General features: G+C 44.3%; 1 protein-coding gene across 1 annotated transcript in view; it reads right to left on the reverse strand.

Moving 5' to 3' along the window:
• rsu1 (Ras suppressor protein 1) overlaps positions 1–15,142 on the reverse strand; it is a 55,729-nt gene that overhangs the window by 19,546 nt on the left and 21,041 nt on the right. The window contains exon 8 of the mRNA XM_080019987.1: positions 2,309–2,441. Coding sequence (XP_079876113.1) covers positions 2,309–2,441 — 133 coding nt within the window. The remainder of the gene's footprint in view (positions 1–2,308; positions 2,442–15,142) is intronic.

Genomic DNA, 15,142 nt, shown 5'->3' on the forward strand with positions numbered 1-15,142 from the left:
AAAAAAGTATAATAAATAAATAAATATATATATATATATATAAACATTTGAGTTAGTTGAGACGACAGGGGTTTCTGGGGCAAAGCGCGGTCACTACGTCTCTACAGCTTTGCATTTGCAGCCACAAACATTAACGGTGGACATATCATCTCCCTGCCGTGAGTTGAGGTGATCTGCCCCCCCACTCCCCCTTGTCAGAGGAGGGTTGGTGTGTGAATGCTAACCTGCTCCGAACGCTGACCTAGAACCGGCCCGAGAACAACCGTCGGAACAAAAAATTTATAAATACGTCAACCATTACATTACATTTAGCAGACGCTTTTATCCAAAGTGACTTGCAATTATTCAAACGCCGACGGACGCAGCCATCAGGAGCAATCAGTGGTTAGGTGTCTTGCTCAAGGACACTACAGCATGCTAGCAGGAGGAGCCTGGGATCGAACCAGCAGCCTTTAGATTACTAGACGACCAGCTCTAGCTCCTGAGCTACCATCCTCATACCATCCCCAACCAATTACGAGTCAGGATGTCAGCTTTGGATGTGGAACTTGGGGCTGTTTTTAAAAGGGAACCTTCACGAGAGCCATTTTATATTTTTTACTTTGTTTAGTGAGTTAGTTGTTTGTTAGTTTTAGTGTTTAGTAGTTTTAGTTTTTTCAGTTGTGTTAAATGACAAAGGTTTGCTGTCCTCTTGCCGTTGTACGTGAGTAAATGGCAGTTTGCAAGTGCCGTGTGTGTGTGTGTGTGTGTGCGCGCAGTGATTTGCACTTGCGTTAATAAATGAGCAGAACAGAAGCCCGACAAGGGCGGGGGGAATAAAAGTTTGTGCCTGTCGTTACACGGGGCTGTGTGCAACTTTGAGGATGGGGGAGGGGGTTGGACCCCTGTGGCACAGCGATTCATCATAACAGACTGGCCTTCAATTGGCAGGTAGTGATCGGCTACAAGGTGTGTGTGCGTGTGTGTGTGTGTGTGTGTGTGTGTGTGTGGGGGGGGGGGGGGGGTTCATAATATCGAGTTGTACGCAGAGTCCTCCGTCATCCCACCTGGACAGCTGCTGAGGAAGCAGATGATGATGACAGATGACAGATGGTCTTTGGAGTCAGCAGTCCGGTCAATTCAGAAGTCCACCGCAACTCGTAGTTTATGAGTTTATATTACATATGCCACGTGTCAACGGATATGCTACGTTCAACTCTAACGCTATGGCAGTACTATAGAAATGAAAAAATAAGTAGACTAATAACTCGAATTGCCGCAATGCTGAGAAATGTATAGAGAAAATTGAAAGAAAAAAAAACCCCAAAAAAAACAAACAAACAGGAAAACCTGATGTTTATTATGTTGTCAAGTATTTCTACTGCATTTGCCTGTGGTAAAGATGCTTATGTACCTCCACTGTTTTTTTTGTTTTAACTTTTGAGACCATTATAAATAAAATTAAAAAATCAAAAAAAGGATGGAAGGAGGACACTTCTAACACTGCCAAATGTGGTCGCCCCAGTGCAAACCCTCTGCCGTCAAGCTGGATTCCGTAATCCCAAAGGCAGGATCCTAAACTCCTGCGTCCCAAACACCACTCTGCCCCGACACCAGGCACTGACGTGTGCACACGCATGCGCATGAGCGCGTGGAACGCCGGCCTCGGGAGCGATGTGCAGACATGCTCGCAGGCGGATGCGCGGACAAATGTGTGTTCGCATGCATGTTCTCACGCACGGACGGATCAGTTCCAGAGTGCGCCTCCCAGAGCCGAACGGCGGTTTGAAACTCATTCAGAAGGAGGGATTTACGCTCGTCTCTCCTCCCGCTTCCAACAGACAAGAGGGGGAGAAATACCAGCACACCGTTCCCCACCCCACCATTAAAGTACAACAGTCCATGCCGTTTCCCTTCTGAACCCGAAAGAAGCAGGAGTCGAAATTCAGACACAAATGTGCCCTGCTTTTAAAAAAGGCCACGGTGGTAGCTAGTAGACTAATAAAAACTCTCACGGTAAATAGCAGACTTTCAGCTGTTGGGTGAGCAGGTTATACCCGGAGAAATTGGCACAATTATCCATTGGTTTTGTGGTTTTTCGGGTGGGATAGTTTCCCTGTGGACAAGCCAGGTTATAAACGCCCGTAAGGGCTTTGTCAATCATCGTTAAGCTGGCAGAGACGACATTTGGAGGCAAACGCTGCAGTGTTTTCCCCAGTTATGTTGGACGAGGTCAGGTGAACGGAATTACATTTCATTTACTTTGTCTCGGGTGAAAGAATGCGGAAAATGTTTGACAATGGATATATTTGCTGGCAATACTACTTACTATTTGTAGGTTTCTGAGCGGACGTACTCGAAGACGTGTGAAACACCCAACTGGAACTGGTCGGCGATGGGCGTCACCCACGGGTTGTGGTCCGCCTTGAAGACCTGCTTTGGGCCCGTTAGGTCCAGGTTACCTACGGTCCCGGAAAGATAAGAGGGGCGGGTGAAGAAGAGAACGAGACAGAAATTTTAAAAAAGACAAGGACAGAACATTTCCGGATGGATGAGGAAAAAGCAAGGATTAAGCAATTACACCAAAACCCACAGACGCACACCAAACAGGGGCGGGAATGGGGGGGATGAGATGATGGAGATGATGATGGAGCGGAGAGCAGTGAAGAGTGGAATATTTTCTCTGGACAGGCCTCCTCCGGAGCCTACAGGTTCACTGGCTGAGATGGATGAGTGCGGAGAGAAATAAGTCAAAGTACGACTTCTTAAAGTTTTAAGTAAATTGAATAACTGTCGGGAACTTTGTCCAAGTGCACCCCCAGGGTACACCCGATTAGTACAAAGAGTTAAGAGGCATTAGCAGAAGTTTATAGGCTAAGCATAAAGGCGCGTTAAGAGAAAGGGTTGGGTGTGTCTTGCGACTACGCCCCCGGTTTAGTACAATAATACATGGTGTGTTGTTCAGAAGAAATAATGAGCAGAATCTTATTGTACACATACAAAAGACAAGAGAATGTATGCGCAGCAAGCAGTTTTCTCCTACCATAAATGTATCTCTGTCAAGCCCCTTTCACACATATCCTGGTAAATTACTGGGATAATCTTTACGGCACCGCTAGTGATTTTCACTATTCACACATGCAGCTACCTATCTCAACAATTCCATCTTGCGCCTTTTCACACATACCACAATAATGCCGGAATATATGGGGCAAGGGACAGTCCGTTCCAGTGTAGATGCGATTGTTTGGACGATGTGTCGACAACAGACGTGCAATCCGTACAGTCCCGTTTGGTTTTTTTCCTGGCTCTAAGACCAGAGCTTCCCCTTTCCACTTCCCTTCTCCCCGCACCTCCCAAACAGACTCCCTTCGCTGATGGAGCAGGGACAGAGCCCCGTCCTCAGGAGCAATAACCCTAACCCAATATTATTGGGTTAAGGTTATTGCTCCTGAGGACGGGGAGGTAGGTAGGACGGGGGCAGGTAAAGGGACGGCACATGATGGTCAGATGCTCCAAGTGAGGAGAGCAGGTCTGAGATAGAACACCGGACTCCGCCGTTCTGTCCGTGCAGACAGTAGAGAAGAACTCCGCTGATGTAACCGTGTGGTCTGGTACGAGGTAAGTCAGTCATGTTTCAGTGACACAAAGTATGTTACAGTCCCTAGTGTTCCGCTGGAATGTAATCCTCGTCCAGCTTGTTCTCCAGTGACTGGATGTTTGCGAGCAGGATACTGGGCAAGGGTGGACCGTTTGCCTTGCTCGTCAGCCTGCCTTGGACCCCAGGTCGTTTCCCTCTGTGTTCTTTGGGCCTTCTCCTGTTCTTGTTGTCTCCATTACGCCGGCTGGTACACTTTGGTGCGCTACGTCGGATCGGTCCCAAAGTTCACAAAATAGTAAGCCGTAAGGTTCCTGATCTTCAGAAGCATTTCATGATTGTATGTGACCATACCAAAAGTAGATTTGTAAAAAAAAAAAAAAAAAAGAAAAGTGTAAGATGGGAGATAAATAAAACATAAAAACAATAAAATCACAGTCGAGACAGAGGAACCCGGACAGCATCTAGACTCACCCATGCCATCTCGATGAGGTGGCAATTAAAAGCTATGTGCAGGAAAAGGCAGTATGGTACTGCCATTCACGGGCTGTTGAGTCTTATCTTTTACACACAGACTGGAGGAAAAAATGCAGACGTAGCAAGATGTTCCCATAATAACCAATGTGGGCATGAAAAATTAACAAAAACATATTGGTTAAAAAACATATGAGTATTGGTTAGCTCCCCGTGTAGCTGTCCGCCCTGACAGGGGTACGGTCGCAGGTCAGCTTGCCAATGTGCAAGATGCCAGGCACAGCGGGGCTAATTAGCTACCCTCTGATTAGCCTACCAGAGGCAGCCTCATCACAGGGAGCGAGACAGAGACGAACAGCCAGCTGAGCAGACGGAGAGAGTGCAGGAGACGAGACAACACCTGCAGTCCACACGGCCTGACACACTGACACGGCGTGATAAGGCGCTGGAACCATATGAGGTGCCGTCTGAACGCTAAAAGAAGGTGGTTGACTTCAAACGATGACATAGAACCAAAAGACTGACAGGACACTGATTAAGTTTGCTCACAATGTAACTGATAGGAAATGAACTGCCGCGCCCAGTGTTTCAACCATGATACAACAAACCAGAAATGAATAGTTTGCGCTTGCGGCTTGCATACACCGCCGTGCAACACAAAACAGGGACATCTATTTGCTTGTTTTTTGCCCAAAAGGTTCAGTTTTGATCTGTTAAAATGGTAAATCCCTTTGTGGAACTTAAATCTACATCAAGCCATTCAGAAAACAGGAACCCTTTGACAAAATGTGCTCCCAGATCAATTAACACCAAGCCAGCAAATATTACTGGTTGACCTCTAACCACTGGAACTGAAAATGTGTGTGTGCGTGCATGCGCTCTAATTGATATAACTCACCCTCGGTTCATTTAGCAAAAATGGTAATAATAATAATAATAATAATAATAATGGAAATGCTTACCCTTGGTTCCCAATGCACAGACTGCTATGAAAGCGACATATCAGAGATGTAGAAGTTTAGAAAATCAATGTTTTTCCTTGAATGCTGTTGTCATTGCTTTAACTATTTTTAACTGTTTAACTAATTCTGTTGTTTCTAATTGTGAATTTTTTGCTTTTGCATTGATTTGGAGATGTGCGTTTTTTTTTTGTTTGTTTTTTTAACAGTCGCCACCCCTCAGACAGACCTATGTGCTGCGTAGAGTAGAAAGGGTCGTGGAACTGTCAAGTTCCACTATCACGTGTTTAAAATAGTAAAAAAGAAACACGTAGTGCTACTGTGGGAAAAGGCCAATTTGCACTGATTTGGAGATTGTGGGGTTTTTTTGCATCGATTTGGAGAGCAAGCATTTTTTTTTTTTTTAACAAAAGTCAACGTAATTAAATTAATGTGTTTAAAATAGTTTGCAATAATCTGTCGGTGCCAGGGGAAGCTTGGCACTGCTGGTGCGGCAAAGAAACACGCAGGAAAGAATTAATAAAATATATAACTAAATATTAATATAAATATTGAAATAGAGCCCAGAGAGGTAGCACGCTGACGCTCTCTCTTTGTGAAGTAAGAAAAAAAAAAGGAAAAGGAAAGAAAAGCACTGCGTCTGTGAATGTGTGTGTGTTCAAGGTCATTCAGAGTGAGAGAGATGAGGTTGAAAGAAGTGCCGAGAACAGAGTCTGGAACGGGATGATAGGGGGGGCAAAAAGGATTGTAGTAAATATATTAGAAAGAAACAGCGAGAAGGAGGAAAGGAAATAAATTGTAGAGAAGTTAGCACATGAGTTTACTCTCTACTTTTGGGAGGCTAAGCCCAGAACGGAACGTGGAGCACAGAGATGGAGAACATCAAGGTGAGAGAAGGCCAACCTGAGGTGAAGCCAAAAATGTGTAAATGTTATTTTGAGTGAGACAGTCCACACTGAATAGGAGAACCAAGCGATTGAACAAAAAAGTTAAATGATGTTCTGTGTTCAACTGTAGCAGTCTTTAGTTGCATGCCGAAGTGGGTCTCACCCTCTCCTCAAAATATTCAGACACCATCTTAAAAAAGGAAACGTCACACCTTACAAACACTTGACTTCTGGGTCCCAATTCAAACTTTGCCCTCAGACGACACATACAAGCCGTCGGAAACGCAGACTACATGACTGTTTTCTTACACCGCTGGAGGGATTCATTCAAAACACTGCGACCAAAGTGTTTGGAATAGATTTTCAGAGAAATCATTTGGAACTTTGCCAATTCACAGCACCGACAAATCCAGATAACCCTTTCAGGAACACCGCCGGCGAGAGAAATTCAAAACAGTACTGAAAAATACCTCTTGCGTCAGTGGATAAGGAGAAATACTGCTGTATGCGCGGTTTTGGTGGAAAACCTGACCTTTGAAAAGTCACGCTGACAAAACATGTAAGGAAGAGTCCATCCACAGTAAAAAACAGAATTTTCAAAAAGCTTTATTTCCAAATGTAGCAAATGCAACTCGGGCATTGTTAGGATCCATTGTTCCATTGTTCCCTAGCATATGGCCACGCCTATAGGCCCTATGTATTGACCCTGCAATTCTGATTGGTGTGTTAACAATTTTGAGGCTTAGTGTTTGCACCTGGAGAAAGATGTGGTCTTTGAGTTTAGGTTGTGACGACTTCAGTTCATTATATCGAGAGCATGTGTTTGCTTCATGAACACAGAGTGCATGGACGATTTATTTGGCCACATTTGCGTAAGGTTTTGCAGAAAGAGTTTTGCGTTATTGAAACATGCGTGGAAACAGGTGAATAGAGTTTACAGTTTTGGGAGGTGTGTGTGTGTGTGTGTGTGTGTGTGTTCAAATCTTTACTGGCTACTTTTGCGGTGAAGCTGGTAATTATCTGAAGTATAATCAAACAGCATTTTTAATCACGAGAAGTCATCTCAGCCATGATATTGAATAAAGTAACTATTGCTATACATTGAAAAAATGAGCAAATTGGTTGGCAAAGAGGAAGAGCTGTTTTGTTTGTGAGAGCCAAGGTAAGTGCATGGAATATATGTGCGTTCACTTACCAAAAGTTGAAACTGTAAAATAAATGTGAAAAACAACAGAACAGGAAAAAAAAGCATCAGTGCAGCGGAGTTGGGGTTTGTTTAGAATCTGAAAAGGTGGGGGCCGCACTCCTGAGATAAAATAAATAAGAAAATATCTCGCAATGAGAGAACGGAGTGGGAGACACAATCAAGTGTTTTAATTGTAGAAGCGGTGTTACGCGGTGCGTCGTCAAAGGAAGCAAACAGAGATATATTTTATTTTTGTTAGATCCGTTATTTATTTGAGGCGCTGACAGACCAGCTTTTCGGGCATTATTCCCAGATAGTTTCACAAACTTTTTAGAGAGACAGTTTTGTACGGTAAAAGTAAAATAAATAAGATAAAATACAGGAGCTCCGTGTGTGTGAAGAACCATTGAAGATAAAGCTGCCAAGGAAGGTCATTTAGAGAGGGAGAGAGTTCAGCAGAGGAAACTGCAGGAACCAACTAATTTAAAAATGAATAACACAGCAGAATATGAAAAAAAATCTGAAATAATTTAGAAATACCAAGTGAAGTAATGAATGTTGTAATTTAATCAGTCAATCAAATCATTTAAAGTGTAGAATCACCGTGTGGCTTGGTCCTGATACACAAGCCAACAAAATAGCCACAACAAAACGACGGCATCAAAGCCAAAATGATGACTACACATGTCAAAAAATTCAAATCAATATAAAATGTTCACATTAAAAACGTGTAAAAGGTACATCTGAAAAGATGATGGACTCGACTAAGTCCTCTGTTCTCGGGTAGGCTGTAATGAAACAAATAGGTAGGTTTCAGTCTTGATCTAAAGATTTCAATGAGTGTGCTTCTTTGACATGTACTAGGAGGCCATTCCAGAGAATGGCACGGTGGGCAAATACTCTGAAACCGACTGATTTTTTTGTTAACTGAGGGAATGACCAGGAGACCAGCATCGAGGGCATGCTGGTGTATATAGTATAATTATCTCAGAATTTTAAGGTGGTGCAAGTCCATGGAAGGCCTTATAAGTTTAAAAGAAGAACCCTAAAATCAGCTCTAACTTGCACTAGTAGCCAGTGAAGAGAGGCCAGAATAGTTGTTATATGATCAACATTTTTTTTGTGTCAAGTTTGTCAAGAGTAATCGGGTATTGATAGATATTTACCAACCAGTCTGTTCGGCGTCTTGTTACAGCCTTGAAAATAATTGAACAGTGATCCACTGCGCCGCAGCAGGAAACCTCTCGCTGTTTTGCATGGGGCTGTGAACCACCGTCACCAAAGAGCTGATCTGCAGTTAAGTGAGGCCATAGCATCTCCAGCATTCAAAGACCCTTGCCAGTCATTGACGTTGCTGCCATTTGTACTTAACTGATTTGCAAATACAATTATTTAAGAGGCTGAATTTGAATTATTGTGTGATAAAATGCATGATTGGAAGGCCTTGGCTAGATTTAGATACATCATATAGGGTTCCAGTATCTGATTTTATGTAGGGTTCTTGAAGCAATGTTGTGGCGCTCTGGGCCTTTCAGGACGCATTCCTCTACGCCCCTATGCGGAAGTAGGGGATGTTCAAACGGTCGTATGGCGCGAGCTGTCAGCGGGGACGGACACATCCGGAAGAGGAGCCGTCTGGAGACTCCGTCACATGTCTTCCAATCCCTGGCAGCGCGGTTCGGTCTGCGGGAATAACGCGTCATCCCTCCGTCGCCCTCCACCCGATTCCCCTCAAATATCAACCGGGCCATCCACTCCCGGAGTCATGGCCCCGGGGACCGGTTGTCTCGTCTCCACCAGAGTGAAGGATGTAACTCTGGGATCCCCGGAGTAACGTCCTTTTAAAAAGACTCTCGTTCCCACGGGACATCAGCCCGTGACACAAACTACTTAAACTGAGGGAGTGACTCAAGAGGAGGGGGTTGCACTGGACAATATATGTTGTTTTGTTATATCGCACTATATATATATATATATATATATATATATATATATATATATATATATATATATATATATATATACATATATATACATATATATACATACACACACACACACACACACACACACACACACTGAGGGTTTATTTGAGTGTGGCTGTGTTGAGTGGTTCCTAATTTGCTTGTTGGTGAATGTTAAAATGTGTGGCCACCAGCAACCCCTACAATGCTCAGAAGTTCAGTTCTAGGTTACTGCTAGTACAAATTACCGAAGGTGAATTACCAAAGAATATTCTGGCTGATATCCTGCTGAAAGACGCTCCACTCCTGTAATGGCCTCATCTATCTGATTGTGTGCGTTTGCAGCTGTTTTACCTATATTTATCCATATCCTTAATATCACATGGTACTGAATGTTCTCGAAGAACACTACATTGCAGTAAGGTTATTGGCTTATTTAAATTAAATAATACTTCAGAATGTTGGGACTGGTTCAAATAATTAGTGGATTACGAATTAGGCAGAGACAGAATTAGGCACATTTGAGGACAAAGTGGTTTTGTTTATTATGTTTATAACAGAGACGGTCTCAGTTTCAATGCTGGCTATGTTATCGTTTTTGATTAAAAGTGAAAAGTGAAATCCCAAAAAACCTAACAATTTGTCTATGCAGAAGACAGAATGACATGACTTGTAGCTGAATGGACCCTGGCCAAAGGTACGATTAGCAGTCTAAAACGAAACACATAATGCCTTTAGAGTTAAAAACGAGATCAATGTTATGATCAACGCCAGTCAGTCTTCTATCAGCCTTGACGGCTGCTAGGTTGTTCAATTTTATTGATTGATATTTGTGCCCGTTGACTCAAAGTTACTGATTGCACCTTTAAGAGTATAAGCTTAAAATAATATAAGCAAAATAGGAATACTGTATTAAACACTCAACTTTTAAATGTGTTGGTTGCCTGTACAGCATCCCTCATCTCCATATTGCCGGTCAAGAAGGCAGAGTCTGTGTTTTATTGTTGTTGTTTTTGTTCAAGATGTGCGTGCTGTGAATGATGCCGTCCATCACAGAGCACCTGCTGTTCCTAAATCCCACGACCATTTTGTCTCAAGTTCCGGGTACATCAAAATGTTTCACTGGGGTTTTTTTTTCCTCCAGCATTCCTGGAGACAACACTCATAATCATGGTTTGTTTTCAATTTAGTTGGTTTTCAAATTTACAAATGATAGTACAATAATCCAATATGTTGATGATTTGTTCATCTACTCGCCAGATGAGGAGTCATGTGTCGAGGATACACAAGCCCTCCTAAAATACTAAAAAATGTTCACTATTTGGGTCATGACATTAATTCTTTTTTTTTTTTTTTTCAGGGTCCCCCCCTCGGCAGCTCTAGAGTTGCCGTCATTTTGGATATTCCAAAACCACAGACTAAAAAACAAGTGACAGCTTTTTTTTTTTTTTTTGGCTTCAGTATATGGAACCTTTTTTGTGGATGGGTCTGCACAAAGCTCACCGGTTGGTGACCCACATGTGGCATACTCGGTTGCGGTTTCTTTTCGGCACTTTTCCGCCCAGGCTTCTGAATGGTTTGCGCTCGACTATACTTGTATTCCCTCCGAGATTGCAGGTATATTGATTCTATTAGTAACACGATAGCAAAACTTCTTTGACGTCTCCTTGCTGTAATAGAGAGGTTTTCCCGTCAACGGTTATTCATAGGAATTCAGGGAAATTCGGTAAAAAATTGCTACTTAACTACGGAGAGACCCGCCTCGAGGAGGACCTGGGGGGGAGCAACTGGGATCAATGCCATCCTAATGAACCAGGTGAAAATTCAACAAAGACCATTTCAACAAAACAGTTCATTTGAGTCACTAATGTCTCTGACCCCATCTCTAGGGAACGGAAAACCCTGACACGGCCGCCACAGCCGGCGATGTATCAGATATTGTTTATGTTAAATAAACGTTGAATGTTACAATGGTTGACTCCCCCACACACAGGTTTCCTCATTAAACCTCGCTTCCCTGCAAATACAGGCATCCCGCACCAGACTCTAGTTGCAGAAAGCCAAAGGTTATGGTGACAAAGACATTTGGCGTAGTAGCACGGGGACGCCATATCTCCCCGCCAGCATTTTCATTGCTTTGCGTGTTTGGCTCATGTAGTGACTCGGCGTCAAAGGGGAGGATGGCTAGAGAAGTGAGTAAGTAAGTAAACTTTTCGAGATCCCAGGCTTCGCGGTTTTTGTGTACCATGTGTTATTTGCGCTCAGAACAATGCAGGGAGAGCTGTTACTGCCGCCAGTTCTCCGCATCCTACTCTGAGTGCTCCCTTCGGTCGCCTCATGATGGACTTCGTCGAGCTGACACCCTGTGGTGGTAAAAATATTGTTAAGTGATAATTGACTTGCTTTCCAAATGGGATCCCAGTGAAGGTAAGCTTGATTGGGTTTTCTTGCCTGCCACTAGTAATGATGATCACACGGTGTGACCGGACTTCCCCCACATAAAGTGCTGAAAGGGAGGCCAATGCGATTGGGTCCGTCTCCCTCCGTCAAAGCCCCGGCTGAATGACATCACGTGAACCACTGGTGACCAGATTGTCCCGTTAGCATTTATCACTTTTATAATCTCCTTATTTTTTCACATAATTAATGGATTTTGTAGGTGGGATTATGTTCAGGCAACATTCGAGAAATGCTGACAGAAAATGTAACGACCCTGTACGATTTACACACTCTCGGTTATTTTGTGGCCAAATTAATATTCTATGAATATTATAAGATAAGATTAAGATACTTATCCCATACATATTAGAAATTGTAATAATATTATTGTTTTGTTACACTAGGGTGCATGCATTTCTTTGGTACTGAGGTTGTAGTCGGCTGTTCAACATTACTGTTTGTAAATCACAGATTTATTTTGCGTACCCACTCGATCGATCCACGATCCCCATTTCGACAATAGTGGACGCAGCCCAAGCGATGCCGTCATAACATGTGCCTCTCGCCCAAGCAACCCTACCCGTCCCACTCGAAGGACCACTGCACAACCTCCGACCAGGTGACTGGGTGGTGTGACGCGGCATTCGGCGAGAGGGCCGGAACTCCGCCAGATTCCTGGGGCCGTTCCACATCCTCCTCAGCAGTGATCCACCGCAGCAGCAGCGGTTAATGTGACAGAACGACCAATGTGGGTCCACGCATCCCTCTGCAAGACGACAAGCAGACGGAGGTGACGGAGGATCATCGGACGTGAACTGAGGTCACGATCCCAGCCCAGCGTGTGAAGTGATGGTGCCCCCTCAACAGGAAAGGATCGGTCACGCCTGTATGACCATCTTCCTCCCCGCCGTCGCCATCCTCTTGCCGGTCGCCCAACCCTGGCGCTCCTCCCTTGGAACACTGTCCCACAGCTCCCCCCACGCACCCCTCACATCCACCGTGGTCACACCACACTCCGGACCCAGAGGTGGGCGCCTTGCAACAGAAAAAGAGAAGTCTGTTCAAGGACACGGACTGGAAGCCATGGGGTTTTTGACTCCACCGACCTCCAACACAAAGACTCAGTTTAACAGTTTAACGGCCATGCCTTTTTTTTTGCAGAAAATCTACTAATCCTCGACATTGGGGCAGAATAACTCCGAGGGTTCAGGCCGGGATTAGAGGTAGTCCACCCTCTTTCCCCACCCCCAATCTGAGTCCAGGTTGCCCCATTAATGATAATGACAAAGACAATGTTTGTGTGTAATTATGTTTACCCGCACTTATAGCATGCATTAGTCATTAGCAACTATGTTCACACAATGATTTTTTGTTGTCATTATTAAGGGACAATCATTCCTTAAATCACATTACAGGTACTCCTCACTTAACGACCGAGTTCCGTTCCAAGGACCAGGCCGTTAAGCGAATTGATCGATAAGCGAGGACCCGTGTTACTTCACGGTGAGGGGGCGTGGCGATTGCGAACGCTAGTGTAGCGAATACTGGCAGACTGGGGGAACGAGACTGAGAACGGTGATGAGATGCTTGACGCTGAGACGCCGTGGTATTGTACGCAGCGCACATAACAGACCGGTCAGAGAGCTGGTCCTAAGTCTGAACGATCGCGTACCATGTACCATCTTGTGTTGTGTTGTCTGTGGTCTTGACGGGTTTTTTTCTTCAGCCTTCCCCGCCCTTCAGCATTTTTCTCTTCTTACTTAAGAAACTGCTCTCTGAATAATTCTTGAGTCAATCTTGTTCCACTCTTGTGCACTGTATTGTGCTCATTTTACTTTCTGCAAAAATAAAACCCTTTAACGTCTCAGTGTCTCTTAGTGGGAGCCGGGTTCACCTCACAATACGTGACACGGAGAATTCTCCGACAAGGCTGAGGACATCCAAGCCCTGTTTAACATGCTCCGTGGTCAGGGAGGAGCATGCTACTGGTCAGCCACCAGCTAGTCAACAAACAAGGCGATCCTATCCGTCTGAAGATCATTCTCACAGTTTCTCGACACCCCCCTCCCCCACTAGATTTATTCCTCCCTTCACCCATGCATCCCTCTCTCACTCCTTCTCTCTCCCCCTAACAAGGCCGGAGTAGACGCAAAGGGCTTAGGGGGCCGTGACAGCGCGGATTCTAATAAGCCCCTCCGTTTCACTTTCTCTCACTCTCTGACTATTATTTTTTATCATTCTACTCTCCCCACATCGTCCATTCTCCTGCCCATTCTTTGCATTTTGTCCTCCCTTTCCTCTCTCCCCGAGTCCTAAACGTCCCGCTTCCCCAGAGATGCTGCCGGCGAGACAGAGGCGGACAGACACGGACAGAGAGACAGACAGGACGGACAGAGGTAGAGAGAAACCGACAGAGAAAGAGGGACAAAGACTAGGACTAGCTTCAGAAATCCCAAAATAACTCCTGTGTAAGTCCATGTATCTGTTGCATTTATGATGCAACCACATTCGAATGAGGGCCGTGCGATATGACGATATACTGTTTATCGTAAGACGAAAAATGACTATCGTATATATGTTTTTTTATACCATTTCTATCGCTATATCGCAAAATCAACGGCAGAACTGCTTTAAGGCAAAATTTTATGTCACGCCGCTTTATGTTATCTGCGGGTGGGAGCGAGTGTAAACAAACATGGAGGAACGTGGCGCCTCTGGAAATTCCTCATTGGATGCATTATTACATTTTATTTCATGAGATTTCATTGGATGATTTATAACATTTGTTTTGGAGGCAGGTGAACCGCTGTGGCGACCCCTAACGGGAGCAGCCGAAAGAAACAGAGGAAGAAGATTTATATCGTTTGCGTGTCCGCTACCCGCGCTGCGACAACATAAGGGAGGGTGACGACCGAGCCAAACACGAGCAGCTTTTCGTTTGCCGATCGCGTTTTAGGTCAAAGTTTCAGTGAATTAAAGTTTACATCTTCAGTCTCGGAAATAAGTTGGATTTTGATATATATGTCGCTTATGTTGCCTCTCCTGTGAATTCCAGAGCCCTGAAAGTACCTTACAACTGCCTGTTACAAAGAGGTTTCCCCATGTGTTTTTCTTTTTTAATATGAACTATTTATTGATTGAATACACGGAAAACGTGCTATATCGCTATATATATATCTCGTTATCGAGATATGAAATTACCTATATCGACAGAGGATTTTGGCCAAATCGCACAGCCCTACTTTGGGTGGTAGAGGAGTACTAATTCTTCTGTTTTGCGTCACTGCACGCAGCATGGCGAAAAGAAAGACAAGCCAGAGGATTGACTGAGGAAGTCAAATTGAGGACGGTAGCCAAGCGTGCACAACCTCCAGACTACAAGTTCACCTCGGGAGACCTTCATGTTCCCATGTCCACTGCATACAAAGTTATCGGGAAGTTTAAGGCCCGTGGGCACTAGGGATGTAACGGTATACCGTTTTAAGGTATAGAACAGTATCAAACAACCAGGGTTCTGAACAGTAAGCCTTTCCCTGTAATACAGTGTCCATGGTACAAATTTATGTTGCAAAATTAAAGATGTCAACTTTCATTCGCCCATAACTTACGTTGCCGCTGCATGGTAGCAGACGGGCAAGTGTTGTATTTCCCGAAGG

This window comes from Zeus faber (assembly GCF_960531495.2).
Source record: "Zeus faber genome assembly, chromosome: 19".
NCBI classification, from domain to species: domain Eukaryota; kingdom Metazoa; phylum Chordata; class Actinopteri; order Zeiformes; family Zeidae; genus Zeus; species Zeus faber.